This window comes from Bufo bufo, chromosome 2 (assembly GCF_905171765.1).
Source record: "Bufo bufo chromosome 2, aBufBuf1.1, whole genome shotgun sequence".
In the NCBI taxonomy this organism is placed as follows: Eukaryota; Metazoa; Chordata; class Amphibia; order Anura; family Bufonidae; genus Bufo; species Bufo bufo.
This window is the reverse complement of record NC_053390.1, coordinates 478,665,988-478,688,577: the sequence shown is the minus strand read 5'-3', so window position 1 is coordinate 478,688,577 and position 22,590 is coordinate 478,665,988. Positions and strand designations below refer to the sequence as shown.

Below are 22,590 nucleotides of genomic sequence, written 5' to 3'. Positions count from 1 at the left end.
GCATTTGTTGATCACATTGTCAAATTGCATGGCATTCCTTCAGACATAGTCTCTGATAGGGGCATGCAGTTTGTTTCCAGATTCTGGAAGGCTTTCTGTTCTCGCTTGGGGGTTCGGTTGTCATTCTCTTCTGCTTTCCACTCGCAGTCGAATGGCCAGACAGAGCGCGTCAATCAGAATCTGGAGACATATCTGCGCTGTTTTGTGGCGGAGAATCAGGAGGATTGGTGTTCTTTTTTGTCCCTTGCTGAGTTTGCTTTAAATAACCGTCGTCAGGAGTCCTCTGATAAGTCACCATTTTTTGGTGCATATGGGTTTCATCCGCAGTTTGGGACATTATCTGGAGAGGGGTCTTCTGGTTTACCTGATGAGGAGAGATTCTCCTCGTCTTTGTCATCTATTTGGCAAAAGATTCAGGATAATCTAAAGAGCATGAGTGAGAGATATAAGCGTGTGGCGGATAAGAGACGTGTGCCTGGTCCGGACCTGAATGTTGGTGATCTGGTGTGGTTGTCTACTAAGAATATCAAATTGAAGGTTCCCTCCTGGAAGTTGGGTCCTAAGTTTATTGGGCCTTACAAAATCTTGTCCGTCATCAATCCCGTTGCCTTCTGTCTTGATCTTCCTCAGACTTGGAAGATCCATAATGTTTTTCACAAGTCCCTATTAAAACCTTATGTCCAACCCACTGTACCCTCCTCTTTGCCTCCTCCCCCGATTGTGTTTGATGGTAATCTTGAATTTCAGGTCTCTAGGATTGTGGATTCTCGTATTATCCACGGTTCTCTCCATTACCTTGTTCATTGGGAGGGTTATGGTCCTGAGGAGAGGATGTGGGTCCCAGTGGCAGACATTAAGGCTACTCGTCTTATCAGGGCGTTCCATAGGTCCCATCCTGAGAAGATGGGCTCTGAGTGTCCGGAGTCCACTCGTAGATGGAGGGGTACTGTCACCGCCAGATCTCAGAGAAGTTCTGACAGATGTTATTCAGTACCTCCTGCATGATGTTCTTTTGTTTTGGTTTTGTTTTGACATCTCTTCTTCCTCTCCCAGCTGTCATCTATTATCAGTGATTGCCTCTCCTTTATATCCCCTCCCATACTGCCTCACTTTGCGGTTTAAACAACTTCCTGGATTGTGCTCACTTCTATGCTGCAACTGCTGGTTCCTCAGATAAGTCTGTTTCTTTATTTGTGTTTTCCTGTTGGCTTGATCCTAGGTGACCCTGACTCCCTCCGTATTAAGTGTAGGGAGCCGGTGGTCATGTCCCCTCACTATTATAGGGTGTTCAGGTGTCACACAGTCGAGGTACGAGGGCATGCAATTTTCTATCATAAAGATCTTTGCATGGGCTGAGCAGTCAGGGAGAGCACTAGGGCTTTTATAGGGCTCACCCTTATGTTCCTTAGTTTGGGATCAAGTCAGTCGGATCTTTATTTGTGTCTTCTAGTTTTCTGCAACACCATCCATGACAGGTGAATACTTTTGCAAGGCACTGTAGTAGGCAGAACTCCCCCAAAATGTTGCGGGTTGAAGAGATGGACTGATTTCACTATTAGGCTAGTTTAACACTAGCGTCTGGGAGATCTGGCAGACGGTTCCAGCAGAAATCTGTCCGCAACCTGGCAAATATGCAGAGAATCAGCCGGACAAATACCATGGAAGGGATTTAACATTAGCATGATGTAGCTTCTTTGCACATATATTACAGTACAGCCACATGATCATGTTTCTACATGCAGTTTTTGTAGCCAAAACCAGGAGTGAATAATAAAAGGGGGAGACATTGTATCTGTCAATTTTACTTTCTCTCCTTTTATGATCAACTCTTGATTTTGGCAACCAAAACTGCATGCAGAAACCTGATTGTGTTACAATAGCCTCACATTTTTTGACACTGCTCATCCTAATACTTTTCTTGTACCCAGATTCCCTCAGGTAATGACAAAAAGATCAGGAAATAGCAGAAAAAAAGGTACTATACAGATGACCAGAAGAGTCATACTGGACTTGCTACTGCTGCTGGGCACTCAGAATTTTCTAAAATAACATTCTGTGTAGGTTCAGGCAACTGAACCTGTGTTACATCCATTTACTCCCTCCCAATATGAAAATAACATTACCTGAAGAATTATGCAAACAGCTATTGCATGTCTGGCTTACAAAGAAGTCAGGTAGCATGAGAGACAGAAAGGGTAAGATTAGGAATTTACGTGCACCTCAGAGTTCTCACTATTAAACTAGTTCAATGATGTTACAAAGCTTGCAGACATATCCCAGTGAATATCAGAAGTTTTATTAGGGGGGAGTAAGTGAATTTGTAATATTGCTGTGTACTGCTCTCTAACAGTCTTCTGAGCAGTGCTACAGCAGTGACTAGTCACAGTTAGAATCAAAGTCACTCTTCCTTGATTGACATCAATGTAATCAGGAAACAGTGGACATGAATACAGTCAAGATTATTTTTTTACTGGTTGGACATGTATTAAGACTGACGTTTATGCACCAGTCTTAATCTTTGGTTCGCTGGTTTCTTAAGAACTACAATTATTAAGAGGTGCCAGAAGTGAAATCCACACATAAGCCACATTTTGTAAGGCTACTTTCACACCTGCGTTAGGTGCGGATCCGTCTTGTATCTGCACAGACGGATCCGCACCGATAATGCAAACGCTTGTATCCGTTCAGAACAGATCCGTTTGCATTACCATGAACAAAAATATATATATACAGTACAGACCAAAAGTTTGGACACACCTTCTCATTCAAAGAGTTTTCTTTATTTTCATGACGAGATAGAAAAAGGGAAATAGCTCACCCTCTCACAGCCACAGAGAGGTGCTCTGGTCTAAAATGATTCACCCTTCACAAATGCAAGAAAACGTATATAACTAAAAGACCGGCACTCTCAACACATGGGACCACATGATTGAATGCAAATCACAATGTTTTATTAATACATATATAAAAAGAATAAAAAAATAAAATAATAAAAAATATACACTAACACTGGATAATTTTGGATGGTTTCACACAATATTGTGCTGATCCTACAATGGTATCATGAATCTACAAACATCCAATGTTCAATATTGGTCCATATTTTGTTAAAAAAGACCGCTATAGGAAAAAAGAGAGACCATAAGGCTGGGTTCACACGAGCGTGTCCGGATTAGTTCCGGATGCGTCCCGGTGTGTTGCGGCAAACCCGCGCGAGTAGGAATGCAATTGCAGTCAGTTTTGACTGCGATTGCGTTCCGATGTTCAGTTTTTATCGTGCGTGTGCAATGTGTTTTGCACGCGCGTGATAAAAATCCGACTGTGGTACCCAGACCCGAACTTCTTCACAGAAGTTCAGGTTTGGGTTCGGTGTTGTGTAGATGTTATTATTTTCCCTTATAACATGGTTATAAGGGAAAATAATAGCATTCTGAAAACAGAATGCATAGTAAGTGATCAGTTGAGGGTTAAAAAAAATAAAAAAAATTAACTCACCTTCTCCGTTTGTTCGCGTAAGTCCCGGTCTCTTCTTTACTTCTCAAAAGATGAACTATGGGCTAAAGGACCTTTGGTGACGTCAGATCACATGCTCCAATCACATGGTCCATCACCGCGGTGATGGACCCTGTGATTGGAGCATGTGATCTGACGTCACCAAAGGTCCTTTAGCCCATAGTTCATCTTTTTAAAGAACTAAAGACCGGGAGAACTACGCGAACAAGAGGACAAGGTGAGTTAATTTTTTTTATTTTTTAACCCTCAATTGATCACCTACTAAGCATTCTGTATTCAGAATGCTATTATTTTCCCTTATAACCATGTTATAAGGGAAAATAATACAGTGTATAGACAGTCACCTAGCAACCGTGCGTGAAAATCGCACCGCATCCGCACTTGCTTGCGGATGCATGCGATTTTCACGCAACCCCATTCACTTCTATGGGGCCTGCGTTGCGTGAAAAACGCAGAATATAGAGCATGCTGCGATTTTCACGCAACGCATAAGTGATGCGTGAAAATCATCGCTCATCTGAACAGCCCCATTGAAATGAATGGGTCCAGATTCAGTGCGGGTGCAATGCGTTCACCTACCGCATTGCACCCGCGCGGAAATCTCGCCCGTGTGAACGCAGCCTAAGTGTTCACATATACGTTCCTGGATGGAAGGAAAATGGAAGTCCTTTTTAGTTCTGTCCTGGATATGGGCAGACAATGCGAGATGGTATTCGCTAGAGTGAAGTCAATATTATATTGTAAATGACTGTCTCTTTTCCATATAGGTAAGCGATACCTATATGGAAAAGAGACAGTCATTTACAATATAATATTGACTTCACTCTAGCGAATACCATCTCGCATTGTCTGCCCATATCCAGGACAGAACTAAAAAGGACTTCCATTTTCCTTCCATCCAGGAACGTATATGTGAACACTTATGGTCTCTCTTTTTTCCTATAGCGGTCTTTTTTAACAAAATATGGACCAATATTGAACATTGGATGTTTGTAGATAAATGATACCATTGTAGGATCAGCACAATATTGTGTGAAACCATCCAAAATTATCCAGTGTTAGTGTATATTTTTATTATTTTATTTTTTTATTCTTTTTATATATGTATTAATAAAACATTGTGATTTGCATTCAATCATGTGGTCCCATGTGTTGAGAGTGCCGGTCTTTTAGTTATATAAGTTTTCTTTATTTTCATGACTATGAAAATTATAGATTCACACTGAAGGCATCAAAATTATGAATTAACACATGTGGAATTATATACATAACAAACAAGTGTGAAACAACTGAAAATATGTCATATTCTAGGTTCTTCAAAGTAGCCACCTTTTGCTTTGATTACTGCTTTGCACACTCTTGGCATTCTCTTGATGAGCTTCAAGAGGTAGTCCCCTGAAATGGTTTTCACTTTACAGGTGTGCCCTGTCAGGTTTAATAAGTGGGATTTCTTGCCTATAAATGGGGTTGGGACCATCAGTTGCGTTGAGGAGAAGTCAGGTGGATACACAGGTGATAGTCCTACTGAATAGACTGTTAGAATTTGTATTATGGCAAGAAAAAAGCAGCTAAGTAAAGAAAAACGAGTGGCCATCATTACTTTAAGAAATGAAGGTCAGTCAGTCAGCCGAAAAATTGGGAAAACTTTGAAAGTAAGGGCTATTTGACCATGAAGGAGAATGATGGGGTGCTGCGCCAGATGACCTGGCCTCCACAGTCACCGGACCTGAACCCAATCGAGATGGTTTGGGGTGAGCTGGACCGCAGAGTGAAGGCAAAAGGGCCAACAAGTGCTAAGCATCTCTGGGAACTCCTCCAAGACTGTTGGAAGACCATTTCAGGGGACTACCTCTTGAATCTCATCAAGAGAATGCCAAGAGTGTGCAAAGCAGTAATCAAAGCAAAAGGTGGCTACTTTGAAGAACCTAGAATATGACATATTTTCAGTTGTTTCACACTTGTTTGTTATGTATATAATTCCACATGTGTTAATTCATAGTTTTGATGCCTTCATAGTCATGAAAATAAAGAAAACTCTTTGAATGAGAAGGTGTGTCCAAACTTTTGGTCTATACTGTATATATATATATATTTTATTTTTTTGTTCATTATAATGCAAACGGATCCGTTTGGACTTACACTGAAAGTTAATGGGAGGCGGATCCATTTTCAATTGCACCATATTGTGTCAGTGAAAACGGATCCGTCCCCATTGACTTACATTGTAAGTCAGGACGGATCCGTTTGGCTCTGCATCGTCAGGCGGACATCAAAACGCTGCAAGCAGCGTTTTGGTGTCCGCCTCCGGAGCGGAATGGAGGCTGAACAGAGGCAAACTGATGCATTCTGAGAGGATCCTTATCCATTCAGAATGCATTCGGGCTAAACTGATCCGTTTTGGGCCGCTTGTGAAAGCCTTGAAACGGATCTCACAAGCGGACCCAGAAACGCCAGTGTGAAAGTAGCCTAAGATAAGAATTGAGCTATAATGAGTGTTTATGAGAGCAGATAAGGAGTCATCAGATGAGCTGCCTGATGGAATACTGAGCATGGTACTAGCAAATCTCAAGGCTGTGCAGAGAAAGAAGCTCACAATTTTATTAAATACCAATTGAGAAAATGGTTTTAGCTCAAAATGAGTATAATGCAATAATAAAAAGTTGCCCCAAAAGCCCCATAGCCTTCAGGCATCTTCGTAATTTCCTGACAGACATAGTGGTGTAGTTACAGTATGTGGATGTAGAATTTGTAGTCACACAGAACTCTTCTGTGTGAGGGAAACTACGGTGGTACGGTGGAGCTCCAAGCAAAGTCTTTGAACTTCTGCTTACCGAATTCTTAATTTATCATTTGCCATGGATGACTAGGGTGAATATCAGCTTGACAACTTCAAGGTAGTTTTTGTAGATACTGTAATACTAGTTAGTACATTGGTATGATACTGTTGAAACCACGTTTGCAAATATCACAATTTTTTTATATTGCGGGAGCTATGTGGTAAACGTTAGTGAAGAGCTGCATAGGCAATATTCGAATTTGTGATATTTGCAAATTCTTGGCCGAATATTCGCCATAAATTAGCAAATTCGAGAATTTGTGATTTCCAGTCATTGTTTACTTAATTGCGAAAATCGGCAATGTAATATTTTTGCAATAAATTTGCGATTAGAATATTCAACACTATGCGCAAATACAAATATATAGCACTATATTCTAAATGTTCGAGAATTCTTAAGTGGCGATATTAGCGATTAAAATTCACGATTCGAATATTCAAGCTCAACACTAGTAAATGTATGCTTTCAGGAATATGATTCAGATAATAAAACAGGGAGAGTTTATAAAATCAATGGATGTGCTGTTGCATAACACTGAATAGGATCTGCTCTAGTTTCAGCTATAAATCCTGAGTTGTGGCAACTGAATTAGATTCCAGTTTATATAAACTTACAGTTTGGTCTGTCAGTGGTGGTAATACAATAGTCTTCTCCATAGTGTTCATTACAAGTTTCCAAAGCTCCTTCAAAACACGTTTTAAAACAGTCTTCTCACAAATTTTAGCAAAAAGAGTAAGGCTAAAGAGAAAAAACAGAGATAGAATTATTACATACACAATAATATATAGGACTTGAAGGCATTGGTTATTAGTCCTTTGGGACTAAATACCAACTTTACTCAGCTAATATAGTGTTGCTAAAATATAACTTTTAATTATAACTTGTAAAACCAGCCAATATTGTGAGCCAAACAAATGAAGGAATTAAAGGGACACTGTCACCTGGATTTTACTTTCTGAGCTAATAACATTACCACATCAGTCTCCACGATTTACATTAAAATATACTAGTATTACTGCCCTGTGTCTTTTATTTGGTCTATAAAATCGGTTTTATTAATATGAAAAGTACCTCAATAAGGAGCCCAAGAGAACGTCACTCCGGCATTTGGAGCCCAGCCGCGCCCATTACTCACTGCTCATCGCCGATGTAATGTTTGTGCAGCACCCGTTTGTGCAGCTGGTGCATGCGCAATGAATTCTGTAAGGCCGATGCCAGGACACCACGCAGGCGCTAACATGTGTATCCAGGGCGCATGCGCGGGATTACGGACGCTGCACAAACTTTACGTCGGCCATTGAGACAAGGAACAGTTTATTTTGTTGGCTTGAAAGGCCAACATATTGTTCTTCGATTTTTTGGTTTATATTTCAGCTTATTATGTTGGCTTAAAAAAGCCTGTAACATCCTGTTATTCGATTGTTTCAGCTTATTATTATTATGTTGGCTTGAAAAAGCCTGTAACATCCTGTTATTCAATTGTTTCAGCTTATTATTATTATGTTGGCTTGAAAAAGCCTGTAACATTCTGTTATTCAATTGTTTCAGCTTATTATTATTATTCCGTTTTATTAATCTTCGCCAACCCCCCCTCCCCAAGTTTTTTATACGCTACTCCTCCTACAGTTTTGGGGTTACAAATGCCAAACTTTCCACACTTCTTCGATCTATAGTGAGGTAAGTTGCTTGTGCTTTAATAAGCGATCCACACTCTGGGCCCCCCGGAGACCTCTTTTTTGCCATTGACTTTGACAGGGAAAATTTTCAAATCGCTCCCATTCGCACAGTTTTGAAGCTAAACTCCCCAAACTCGGACCACATATTGTTGGTGTCAACCCGAATAAAAGGGTACATTTTGAGGGGACACCCAAAGTGGGCGGAGCTAGCAACGGCCAATGAAAATTTAGCAATTTTCTATACGCTACTCCTCCCACAGTTTTAGGAGTACAATTACCAAAATTTGCACACTTGTTCGGCACATACCCAAATAGGTTGCTTGTGCTTTGTAAACCGATCCCACCCTCTGGGCCCCTGGGGCAGCCCCCCGAAGACACCACTTTTTGTCATAGACTTTCATTGGAAAATTTTAAACTTTTGCCACTCGTACAGCTTTGAAGTTAAACTCACTAAACTTGGGTCACTTAGTCATGGGGTCAACCTGAAAATTTCTGTCACATTTTGGCGAAGCCACAAACAACCAATCAGATTTTCCCTATTGACTTTAATAACAAAATTAAAAAGGCTGTCAATCTCCCAGTATTTAAGCCAGAGTACCCAAACTTGTCATCTTTGGTCACTGGGTGACTGGGGTTAAAATTTAAAAAAGTAGGTTGAGTCTACAACGGCCAATCAAATTCCAGCCATTTGTTTAAATGGTAACATTTAAAATTGCCGCTGCTCTTACATAGAAACATAGAATGTGTCGGCAGATAAGAACCATTTGGCCCATCTAGTCTGCCCAATATACTAAATACTATGGATAGCCCCTGGCCCTATCTTATATGAAGAATGGCCTTATGCCTATCCCATGCATGCTTAAACTCCTCCACTGTATTTGCAGCTACCACTTCTGCAGGAAGGCTATTCCATGCATCCACTACTCTCTCAGTAAAGTAATACTTCCTGATATTACTTTTAAACCTTTGCCCCTCTAATTTAAAACTATGTCCTCTTGTAGCAGTTTTTCTTCTTTTAAATATTCTCTCCTCTTTTACCTTGTTGATTCCCTTTATGTATTTAAAAGTTTCTATCATATCCCCTTTGTCTCGTCTTTCTTCCAAGCTATACATGTTAAGGTCCTTTAATCTGTCCTAGTAAGTTTTATCCTGCAATCCATGTACCAGTTTAGTAGCTCTTCTCTGAACTCTCTCTAAAGTATCAATATCCTTCTGGAGATATGGTCTCTAGTACTGAGCACAATACTCCAAATGAGGTCTCACTAGTGCTCTGTAGAGCGGCATGAGCACCTCCCTCTTTCTACTGGTAATTCCTCTCCCTATACACCCAAGCATTCTGCTAGCATTTCCTGCTGCTCTATGACATATATATGAATATACTCCATTGACTACAACCCTCTGTTGCCTGTCCCTCAGCCACTGCCTAATCCATTCAACAATATGGGAGTCCAAGCCCAAAGACTGCACTTTATTGATAAGCTTTCTATGTGGGACAGTATCAAAAGCTTTACTAAAGTCTAGATAAGCGATGTCTACTGCACCTCCTCCATCTTTTATTTTAGTCACCCAATCAAAAAAATCAATAAGATTAATTTGACATGATCTCCCTGAAGTAAACCCATGCTGTTTTTCATCTTTCAATCCTCTCCTTAAGTATGGTTTCCATTAATTTCCCCACTATTGATGTCAGGCTTACTGGCCTATAGTTGCCCGATTCCTCCCTACTACCTTTCTTGTGAATGGGCACAACATTTGCTAATTTCCAATCTTCTGGGACGACTCCTGTTGCCAGTGATTGGTTAAATAAATCTGTTAATGGTTTTGCTAGTTCACCGCTGAGCTCTTTTAATAGCTTTGGGTGTATCCCATCAGGCCCCTGTGACTTATTTGTATTAATTTTAGACAGCTGACTTAGAACCTCTTCCTCTGTAAAGACATATGCATCAAAAGATTCATTAGTCTTCTTTCCTAACTGAGGTCCTTCTCCTTCATTTTCCTTTGTAAAAACTGAACAGAAATATTCATTGAGGCAGTCAGCTAGTTCTTTATCTTCTTCCATATACCTTCCTTCTTTTGTTTTTAATTTGGTAATTCCTTGTTTTAGTTTCCTTTTTTCATTTATGTATCTGAAGAATGCCTTCTCGCCTTTTTTCCCCTGACTGAGCTAATTTCTCTTCTGCCTGTGCTTTGGAAGCTCTTATAACTTGTTTGGCCTCTCTCTGCCTAATCTTATAAATTTGTCTGTCATCCTCGTTTTTTTTTTTTTTTATAATTCCTAAATGCTATCTTTTTGTTTTTAATTATTTTGGCCACTTCTGCTGAGTACCACAGTGGTCTCTTCCTTTTTTTGATTTTACTGACAAGCCTAATGCAATTTTCTGTTGCCTTCAATAGTGCCACTTTTAAGTAGTCCCATTTCTCTTGGACTCCAATGAAACTGTTCCAGTCTGATAGGGACTTGTATACCACTAATCTAATTTTAGAAAAGTCTGTTTTTCTAAAATCTAAAACTTTTGTTTTTGTGTGGTTTGACTCAGTCACTGTACTTATAGTAAACCACACTGACTGGTGATCACTAGATCCCAAGCTTTCCCCTACAGTAATATCAGATACCAAATTCCCATTTGTGAATACTAAATTTAAAATGGCCTCCTTCCGGGTTGGCTCCTCCACTACTTTCTGTAGAGATAATCCCAGTAGGGAATTAAGAATATCTGTACTCCTGGCAGAACTAGCTATTTTGGTTTTCCAGTTTACATCTGGAAGATTGAAGTCTCCCATAATGATAACTTCCCCCTTCAATGTCATTTTAGCTATTTCCTCAACTAGTAGATCATCTAATTCTTTGACTTGGCTAGGTGGTCTATATATCACACCTACACGAGTTACCTTATGATTATCAAGCTGCACGGTAACCCAAACTGACTCTAAATTGTTCTCGCTAACTTGTATCAAATTAGATTTTATGTTATCTTTCACATACAGGGCCACCCCTCCCCCTTCTTGCCTTCTCTGTCTTTCCTGTATAGAGAGAACCCTGGTATTGATATACTCTATATATATATATATAGAGATGCTCTTAGACTGTTAATGGCAGGGTCATCAAACTTGGCACAGATGGTCACTGGAGGACTGGGATTCAAATTCAGAATTGATTTCATGGACCTCAAATATCACAATTGTGGTCATTGGGTGTTTCCACTTCAAGGTTAGAAAAAGTCGGTGGAGCCATCCACAACCAATCAAATTTTACTCATTGATTTTCAGTAGAAAAAAATAAAACTGCTGCCATTTTTACATGTTAGCCCCTTAAGGACACATGACGTATCGGTACGGTATGTTTCCCGAGTCCTTAAGGACACATGACGTACCGGTACGTCATGTGTTGTTCCGATCACTGCCGCCCGGCCGGCTGTGATCGGAACAAGGTGCCTGCTCAAATCATTGAGCAGGCACCTCGGCTAAATGCGCGGGGGGGGTCCCGTGACCCCCCCATGTCCGCGATCGCAACAAACCGCAGGTCAATTCAGACCTGCGGTTTGTTGCGATTTCTGCAGTTTCTGATCCCCGCGGTCCCTGACCGCGGCGATCAGAAACTTTAGTGTGGCGAAAATATATATTTATCACCCCCCCTGCACCTCTGAATGATTTTAGCCCGGTGGGAGGTGCAGGGGGGGTGTTGCGGGCGGTAAGGGCGGTGCGGGAGGCGGGCGGTGCGGCAGGCGGGATCGCGATCCCCCGCCCGCCTCCCATTGAATAATCGTTGGTGTACAGTGGGTATACCAGGGTGCCAGCACATTGCTTACACCCTGGTATAAATGGCTGACATCGGTGATGCGATGTCAGCCGTTTAACCCTTTCCATACAGCGGTCCGTACGGACCGCTGTATGGAAAAAGTTAACAGTAAGAGGGAGCTCCCTCCCTCTCCGATTGGGGGGCTGCTGTGCCTTTGCAGCCCCCCGATGGGAGAGGGAGAGAGCCCCCAGACAGCCCCCCGCCAGCCCCGTCCTCACCCTTCCCCGTCTGCGAAGTTGTGGCAGACGGGGAAGGTTCCCATGGCAACAGGACGCCGTCTCAGGCGTCCTGCTGTCCATGGTGCTGAACAGATCTGTGCTGAAAGCATAGATATGTGAAGTGTAAGTAAAATACAGTGCAGTACCCTATATATTGTACTGTACTGTATTATACAGACATCAGACCCACTGGATCTTCAAGAACCAAGTGGGTCTGGGTAAAAAAAAAAGTAAAAAAAAAGTAAAAATCAAAAAACACATTTATCACTGATTAAAAATTAAAAAATTTAAATTCCCTACACATGTTTGGTATCGCCGCGTCCGTAACGACCTGATCTATAAAATGGTCATGTTACTTTACCCGAACGGTGAACGCCATAAAAATAAAAAATAAAAAACTATGATGAAATTGAAATTTTGCCCACCTTACTTCCCAAAAAAAGGTAATAAAAGTGATCAAAAAAGTCGCATGTACGCCAAAATTGTAACAATCAAACCGTCATCTCATCCCGCAAAAAATGAGACCCTACATAGGATAATCGCCCAAAAACTGAAAAAAACTATGGCTCTTAGACTATGGAAACACTAAAACATAATTTTTTTTGTTTCAAAAATGAAATCATTGTGTAAAACTTACATAAATAAAAAAAAGTATACATATTAGGTATCGCTGCATCCGTATCGACCGACTCTATAAAAATATCACATGACCTAACCCCTCAGGTGACCACCGTAAAAAAATAAAAATAAAAACGGTGTAAAAAAAGCAATTTTTTGTCATCTTACGTCACAAAAAGTGTAATAGCAAGCGATCAAAAAGTCATATGCACCCAAAATAGTGGAAATCAAACCGACATCTCATCCCGCAAAAAATGAGACCCTACTTAAGAAAATCGCCCAAAAACTGAAAAAACTATGGCTCTTAGACTATGGAGACACTAAAACTTTTTTTAGTTTTAAAAATGAAATCATTGGGTAAAACTTACATAAATTTAAAAAATTGTATACATATTAGGTATTGCCGCGTCCGTGACAACCTGCTCTATAAAATTACCACATGATCTAACCTGTCAGATGAATGTTGTAAATAACAAAAAAAAAAAAGGTGCCAAAAAAGCTATTTCTTGTTACCTTGCCGCACAAAAAGTGTAATATAGAGCAACCAAAAATCATATGTACCCTAAACTAGTACCAACAAAACTGCTACCCTATCCCGTAGTTTCTAAAATGGGGTCACTTTTCTGGAGTTTCTACTCTAGGGGTGCATCAGGGGGGCTTCAAATGGGACATGGTGTCAAAAAACCAGTCCAGCAAAATCTGCCTTCCAAAAACCATATGGCATTCCTTTCCTTCTGCGCCCTGCCGTGTGCCCGTACAGCAGTTTACAACCACATATGGGGTGTTTCTGTAAACTACAGAATCAGGGCCATAAATAATGAGTTTTGTTTGGCTGTTAACCCTTGCTTTGTAACTGGAAAAAAAATATTAAAATGGAAAATCTGCCAAAAAAGTGAAATTTTGAAATTGTATCTCTATTTTCCATTAAATCTTGTGCAACACCTAAAGGGTTAACAACGTTTGTAAAATCAGTTTTGAATACCTTGAGGGGTGTAGTTTCTTAGATGGGGTCACTTTTATGGAGTTTCTACTCTAGGGGTGCATCAGGGGGGCTTCAAATGGGACATGGTGTCAAAAAAACAGTCCAGCAAAATCTGCCTTCCAAAAACCAAACGGCACACCTTTCACTCTACGCCCCGCTGTGTGGCCGTACAGTAGTTTACGGCCACATATTGGGTGTTTCTGTAAACGGCAGAGTCAGGGCAATAAAGATACAGTCGTGTTTGGCTGTTAACCCTTGCTTTGTTAGTGGAAAAAAATTGGTTAAAATGGAAAATTAGGCAAAAAAATGAAATTCTCAAATTTTATCCCCATTTGCCAATAACTCTTGTGCAACACCTAAAGGGTTAACGAAGTTTGTCAAATCAGTTTTGAATACCTTGAGGGGTGTAGTTTATAGAATGGGGTCATTTTTGGGTGGTTTCTATTATGTAAGCCTTGCAAAGTGACTTCAGAGCTGTAGTGGTCCCTAAAAATTGGGTTTTTGTAAATTTCTGAAAAATTTCAAGATTTGCTTCTAAACTTCTAAGCCTTGTAACATCCCCAAAAAATAAAATATCATTCCCAAAATAATTCAAACATGAAGTAGACATATGGGGAATGGTAAGTCATCACAATTTTTGGGGGTATTACTGTGTATTACAGAAGTAGAGAAACTGAAACTTTGATATTTGCTAATTTTTCCAAATTTTTGGTAAATTAGGTATTTTTTTATGCAAAAAAATATTTATTTTTTTCTTCATTTTACCAGTGTCATGAAGTACAATATGTGACGAAAAAACTATCTCAGAATGGCCTGGATAAGTCAAAGCGTTTTAAAGTTATCACCACTTAAAGTGACACTGGTCAGATTTGCAAAAAATGGCCTGGTCCTTAAGGTGAAATAAGGCTGTGTCCTTAAGGGGTTAAACGCCATAATTCCCCAACCTTTAAGTGTTAGTCACTGGGTGACTGTGGTTCAAAATTAGGGAAAAAAGGGGCGAGGCAACAACAGCCAATCAGATTTCAGCCATTGACCATAATGAAAAAAAGGTAAACTGCTGCTATCATCACAATTTAAATGCCAAGTGTCCCAAACTTAGCACAATTACTCACTGGGTGACTGGGGTAAAATTTTATAAAAGTGGGTGGGGCCTAAAACAGCCAATCAGATTTCACCTATAGACTTCAATGTAAAACTTTTAAATACTGCCATTCTTACAGTTTTAAAGCCACAGGCCCCAAACTTGGCACAGGCCATGACTGGGTGACTGGAATTAAAATTCAGAAAACTGGGAGGAGCTTAAAACAGCCAATCAAATATTACCTAGTGCTATTCAATGGGAATTTCTTAAATTGCTGCCATTCTTACACTGATAATGGTAGGGTCTGTAAATTTGGTACATTCGGTCACTGGGTGACTGGAATTAAAATTTAAAAAAGTGGGTGGAGCCAAAAACAGCCAATCAGATTTTTTTGATTGATTTAAATGGAAGAAAAAAAAAATGCTGCCATTCTCACATTATTGATGTCAAGGCTCTCAAATTTCACAAATGTGGTCATTGGATGTTTCCATTTCAAGGTTAGAAAAAGTGCTACTTCTCCCACAGTTTTAGGAGTACAATTTTAAAACTATGCACACTTCTTCAGCCCCTATGGGAGGCTGCTTGTGCTTTGTTAACCACTTCACATCCGGGCCATTTCCTTCTTCCTGAAAGAGAAATTTTTTGCAACTCTAACATATGTCACTTCATGTGGTAATTTTAAAATGCTTTTACTTATCCAGGCCATTCTGAGATTATTTCTTGTCACATATTGTACTTCATGACAGTGGTAAAATTGAGTCAAAAAATGAAATTTTTAATTATAAAAAATAAAAAATTTACCCAAAATTTGGAAAAATTTTCAAATTTGCAAATTTCTATTTCTCTACTTTTATAATAGATAGTAATACCTTCAAAAATAGTTATTACTTTACATTCCCTTTATGTCTACTTCATGTTTGGATCATCTTGTGAATGTCATTTTTTTTTTTGGGGGGGGGGATGTTAGAAGGCTTAGAAGTTTAGAATCAAGTCTTGAAATCTTTCACATTTCCAAAACATACTTTTTAACCACTTAAGGACCACAGGTTTATACCCCCCTAGTGACCAGGCCCTTTTTTACAAATCGGCACTCCACAACTTTAGCGGTTTATTGCTCGGTCATGCAACTTACCACCCAAATGAATTTTACCTACTTTTCTTCTCACTAATAGAGCTTTCATTTGGTGGTATTTCATTGCTGCTGACATTTTTACTTTTTTTGTTATTAATCGAAATTTAACGATTTTTTTGCAAAAAAATGACATTTTTCACTTTCAGTTGTAAAATTTTGCAAAAAAAAAAACGAGATCCATATATAAATTTTTCTCAAAATTTATTGTTCTACATGTCTTTGATAAAAAAAAATGTTTGGGTAAAAAAAAATGGTTTGGGTAAAAGTTATAGCGTTTAGAAACTATGGTACAAAAATTTGAATTTCCGCTTTTTGAAGCAGCTCTGACTTTCTGAGCACTTGTCATGTTTCCTGAGGTTCTACAATGGCCAGACAGTACAAACACTCCACAAATGACCCCATTTCGGAAAGTAGACACCCTAAGGTATTCGCTGATGGGCATAGTGAGTTCATCAAACTTTTTTTTTTTTGTCACAAGTTAGCGGAAAATTATGATTTTTTTTTTTCCCTTACAAAGTCTCATATTCCACTAACTTGTGACAAAAAATAAAAACTTCCATGAACTCACTATGCCCATTCTGAAATACCTTGGGGTGTCTTCTTTCCAAAATGTGGTCACTTGTGGGGTAGTTATACTGCCCTGACATTCTAGGGGCCGTTATGTGTGGTAAGTAGTTTGAAATCAAAATCTGTAAAAAATGGCCGGTGAAATCCTAAAGGTGCTCTTTGGAATGTGGGCCCCTTTGTCCACCTAGGCTGCAAAAAAGTGTCACACATCTGGTATTGCCGTACTCAGGAGAAGTTGGGCAATGTGTTTTGGGGTGTCTTTTTACATATACCCATGCTGGGTGAGATAAATATCTCGGCAAAAGACAACTTTTCCCATTTTTTTATACAAAGTTGGCATTTGACCGAGATATTTATCTCACCCAGCATGGGTATATGTAAAATGACACCCCAAAACACATTCCCCAACTTCTCCTGAGTACGGCGATACCAGATGTGTGACACTTTTTGCAGCCTAGATGCGCAAAGGGGCCCATATTTCTTTTATGAGGGCATTTTTAGACATTTGGATCCCAGACTTCTTCTCACGCTTTAGGGCCCCTAAAATGCCAGGGCAGTATAAATACCCCACATGTGACCCCATTTTGGAAAGAAGACACCCCAATGTATTCAATGAGGGGCATGGCGAGTTCATAGAATTTTTTTTTTTTTGCCACAAGTTAGCGGAATTTTTATTTTATTTATTTTTTCTCACAAAGTCTCCCTTTCCGCTAATTTGGGACAAAAATTTCAATCTTTCATGGACTCAATATGCCCCTCAGCGAATACCTTGGGGTGTCTACTTTCCGAAATGGGGTCACATGTGGGGTATTTATACTGCCCTGGCATTTTAGGGCCCCTAAAGCGTGAGAAGAAGTCTGGAATATAAATGTCTAAAATTTTTTACGCATTTGGATTCCGTGAGGGGTATGGTGAGTTCATGTGAGATTTTATTTTTTGACACAAGTTAGTGGAATATGAGACTTTGTAAGAAAAAAATAAAATAAAAAAATTCCGCTATCTTGGGCCAAAAAAATGTCTGAATGGAGCCTTACAGGGGGGTGATCAATGACAGGGGGGTGATCAATGACAGGGGGGTGATCAGGGAGTCTATATGGGGTGATCACCCCCCTGTCATTGATCACCCCCCTGTAAGGCTCCATTCAGACGTCCATATCTTTTTTACGGATCCACGGATACATGGATCGGATCCGCAAAACACATACGGACATCTGAATGGAGCCTTACAGGGGGGTGATCAATGACAGGGGGGTGATCAGGGAGTCTATATGGGGTGATCACCCCAGTCATTGATCACCCCCCTGTAAGGCTCCATTCAGACGTCCGTATGTGTTTTGCGGATCCGATCCATGTATCAGTGGATCCGTAAAAATCATACGGACGTCTGAATGGAGCCTTACAAGGGGGTGATCAATGACAGGGGGGTGATCAATGACAGGGGGGTGATCAGGGAGTCTATATGGGGTGATCACCCCCGTCATTGATCACCCCCCTGTAAGGCTCCATTCAGACGTCCGTATGTGTTTTGCGGGTCCGATCCATGTATCAGTGGATCCGTAAAAATCATACGGACGTCTGAATGGAGCCTTACAAGGGGGTGATCAATGACAGGGGGGTGATCAATGACAGGGGGGTGATCAGGGAGTCTATATGGGGTGATCACCCCCGTCATTGATCACCCCCCTGTAAGGCTCCATTCAGACGTCCGTATGTGTTTTGCGGGTCCGATCCATGTATCAGTGGATCCGTAAAAATCATACGGACGTCTGAATGGAGCCTTACAAGGGGGTGATCAATGACAGGGGGGTGATCAATGACAGGGGGGTGATCAGGGAGTCTATATGGGGTGATCAGGGGTTTATAAGGGGTTAATAAGTGACAGGGGGGGTGTAGTGTAGTGTGGTGCTTGGTGCTACATATTACTGAGCTGCCTGTGTCCTCTGGTGGTCGATCCAAACAAAAGTGACCACCAGAGGACCAGGTAGCAGGTATATTAGACGCTGTTATCAAAACAGCGTCTAATATACCTGTTAGGGGTTAAAAAAATCACATCTCCAGCCTGCCAGCGAACGATCGCCGCTGGCAGGCTGAAGATCCACTCGTTACCTTCCGATCCTGTGAACGCACGCGCCTGTGTGCGCGTGTTCACAGGAAATCTCGGCTCACGCGAGATGACGCCTATTGGCGTTAGTGTGACCTGGGAGCACCGCAGCGATGACGCCTTTCGGCGTTAGCTTGGCGGCAGGTGGTTAAGGACCAGTTCAGGTCTGAAGTCACTTTGTGAGGCTTACATAATAGAAACCGCCCAAAAAATTACCCCATTTTAGAAACTACACCCCTCAAGCTATTCAAAACTGATTTTACAAACTTTGTTAACCCTTTAGGTGTTCCACAAGAATTAATGGACAATGGAGATTAAATTTTAGAATTACTTTTTTGGCAGATTTTCCATTTTAATATTTTTTTCCGCTGACAAAGCAAGGGTTAACAGCCAAACAAAACTCAATATTTTTTGCCCATATTCTGTAGTTTACAGAAACACCCCATATGTGGTCATAATCTGCTTTACGGGCACATGGCAGGGTGCAGAAGGAAAGGAGGGCCATGTGGTTTTTGGAAGGCAGATTTTGCTGGACTAGAGTAGAAACTCCAAAAAAGTGACCCCATTTTGGAAACTACAGGATAAGGTGGCAGTTTTGTTGGTACTATTTTAGGGTAAATATGATTTTGGTTGCTCTATATTACACTTTTTGTGAAGCAAGGTAAGAAAAAATAGCTGTTTTGGCACCGTTTGTATTTTTTGTTATTTACAATGTTCATCTGACAGGTTAGATTATGTGCTAATTTTATAGAGCAGGTTGCTCTGGACGTGACAATACTAAATATGTTTGTTTCAGTTTTACATAATAAAGAATTTTTAAAAATAAAAAAAAAACATTTTAGTGTCTCCATAGTCTGAGAGCCATAGTGTTTTTATTTTCTGGGCGATTGTCTTAATTAGAGTATAGTTTTTGCGGGATGAGATGACTGTTTGATTGGTACTATTATGACTTTTTGATTGCTTGCTATTACACTTTCTGTGATGTGAGGGGACAAAAAATAGTTTTTTGACACTTTTTTTTACGGTGTTCACCTGAGAGGTTAGGTCATGTGATATTTTTATAGAGCAGGTTCTTACGGACGATGCGATACCTAATATGTATACTTTTTTATTTACTTAAGTTTTACACAATAACAGCATTTCTTAAACAAATAAAATGATTATTTAGTGTCTCCATATTTTGAGAGCCATAGTTTTTTTTTATTTTTGGGGAGAGTGTCTTAGGGAGGCTAATTTTTTGCAGTATAAGGTGACTGTTAGATTGGTACTATTTTGGGGGGCATATGCCTTTTTGATCGCTTGGTATTGCACTTTTAGTGATGTAAGGTGACAAAAAAAAGTGTTTTTTTTAGCACAATTTTTATTTTATCTTTCACCTGAGGGGTTAAGTCATGTGATATTTTTATAGAGCATATGTATACTTTCTTTTATTTATTTAACCGCTTCTGGACCGCCTAACGCAGGATTGCGTTCCGGCGGCGGTCGATTTATTCCTCCTTCACGCTTCGGCGCGTCATCTCGCGAGACGCGAGATTACGCGCATAGCCGGCCCGCGCATGCGCAGTGCGGGTCGGCAAAAGTTAAAGGAGGAGTTCGTCAAGAGCCTGCCAGCCAATGATCATCGCTGGCAGGTTGGTGATTTTCAAAAAATCGAATCACAAGCCATTTAACACATTATATTTATAAATATAATGTGTTAAATGGCTTCTGTGCTCTCTGCTGGTTCCTTTTCGTTGGTTGGTCCCAGCAGAGAGCACACATCACTGTGAGTACACCAAGCATAACACATTTAGCCCAAGATCACCCCCCCCATCACCCCAATTAACCCCTTGATCACCCCTGTCAATTACTAGTGAAAGGGAAAAAAGTGATCAGAGTAAACTGTCACTTTTTTTTCCCACCAGTATTGACTGTTAGGTTTTAGGTTAGTTTAGGCCCCTTTGGTACTTTTATAGTATCTGTAAGTGATCAGAACTGATCACAGTCAGATCTGTAATAGTATTAGTGTCACCTTAGCTCGCCCTCCACCCAAAATGCAGTGTTTGCCCGATCAGGCCTGATCGGTCGCCCACAGGTGCGTTCACCCACGCCCGCCCCGCCGCAGTGACAAAAAATTATATATTTTTTTTATCACTGCACAATCACTTCACAAGCGCTGACGTGATAAAAAAAAATCTGTTTTGATATTTTTTATCAATCGCAGCGGCTTCCTGTACTTCGCTAGCCTCCCATTTGTAAGACAGGCTTGCTTTTTTTCTTAAGTAGTCTCAGGGAATACCCCCTAAATTTAGTTGACCAAATGGCAAGTAAGGGGTATTCTTCTGAAGAGGCCTACAGGATTCTGACCCGGTCGGATGAGGAATGGGAACCCTCATCTGACGAATCCAGCGGGTCAGAATACGAACCTGTAGAAAGCAGTGGCAGTCTGACCCAAAGTTCGGACGATAAGGTTGAGGTCCCTGATACCACCAGGCGTACCCGGCCCCGTGTTGCTAGACCACAGGTTGCGCAGGATCCGCTTCAAGGGCAGCAGAGTGGGGCTGGCGCTGTCGGATTACGTCGTGAGGCATACACCAGCAGCACAGCCCATCCTGGACCTAGTACCAGCACTGCCGTAGAACATGGTGAAGTGGCGAGCACCAGAAGGCCAGTTGAAGCTGGTACGGTGGCACGTGCATTAGTTCCCCCGTCACAGCCACCGCACAGACAGGCCCGTAGAGCCCCTAGAGTCCCTGAGGTGCTGGCAAACCCTGATTGGCAGCCCCCAACTTCAGCCGCACCAGTAGTTCCCCCTTTCACCACCCAGTCTAGAGTTCGGGTTGAGACAGCTCAATTCATCACATGCCCATGTTCTCTGCTGCCATGTCCAGGACACGATTTGAGACCATCCTGCATTTCCTGCACTTTAGTGACAACAGCACCTCTCGTCCCAGAGGCCACCCAGCTTTTGATCGGCTCCACAAAATTCGGCCCCTCATAGACCACCTTAACACCAAATTTGCAGATTTGTATACCCCTGATCAAAACATCTGCATAGACGAGTCCCTGATACATTTTACCTGGCGCCTTGGCTTCAAACAATACATCCCAAGCAGGCGCGCCCGGTATGGGGTCAAATTGTATAAGCTCTGTGAAAGGGCCACAGGCTATACGCACAAATTTCGAGTCTATGAGGGTAAAGATCAGACCCTGGAGCCGGTCGGTTGCCTTGACTACCTGGGGAGCAGTGGGAAGACAGTCTGGGACTTGGTGTCACCCTTATTTGGCAAGGGGTACCATCTTTATGTGGACAATTTCTACACAAGTGTGCCCCTCTTCATACATTTGTTTCTAGAACAGATCCCCGCGCGACCTAGTCGCCGGGGCTTCCCCCAACGGCTCGTTACCACCCGTCTTGCAAGGGGGAAGAGGGCTGCCGTTTAAATGCTCTCCTCCATTCACGCAGACACGACAATCCAAATAGAACGAGCAACCAGTGTCATTGAAAAGCCCCTCTCGGTCCACGACTATAATTTACTCATGGGAGGGGTGGACTTCAATGACCAGATGTTGGCTCCTTATTTAGTGTCCCGCCGGACTAGACGCTGGTATAAGAAGGTGTCTGTATATTTAATTCAATTGGCTATGTACAATAGTTTTGTTCTCTACAATAAGGCTGGGAGAACAGGATCCTTCCTCAAATTTCAGGAAGAGATCATCGAGAACCTCCTGTATCCAGGAGTTTCCGTGGCCCCATCCACCAGTGTAGTGAGCCGTCTACACGAACGACATTTGCCCAATGTCGTTGCTGGTACCTCAACCCAAGCACCACCCCGAAAAAGATGTCGTGTCTGTAGCAGAAGTGGAATAAGGCGTGACACCCGCTATTTCTGTCCTGACTGCCCTGACCACCCTGCCCTGCCCTATGCTTAGGGGAGTGTTTCCGGAAGTACCACACACAGGTACACTATTAGTATAGGGATTGCGTGACACAGGACAGGCACACAGGGGTCTTAGGGCCCTTTCACTCACAGCTGCTGCAAACCTCTCCTTTCACCTGGGACAAAGTGCATAATGTATTTCGCCACAT

The 22,590-nt window shown here is 41.3% G+C and overlaps 1 protein-coding gene across 1 annotated transcript in view; it reads right to left on the bottom strand.

Moving 5' to 3' along the window:
- The window catches only part of LOC120990939 (protein unc-13 homolog A-like), a 2,175,961-nt gene that overhangs the window by 655,473 nt on the left and 1,497,898 nt on the right, over positions 1 to 22,590 (bottom strand). The window contains exon 35 of the mRNA XM_040419831.1: positions 6,965 to 7,088. Within this exon, the coding sequence (XP_040275765.1) occupies positions 6,965 to 7,088 (124 nt within the window). The remainder of the gene's footprint in view (positions 1 to 6,964; positions 7,089 to 22,590) is intronic.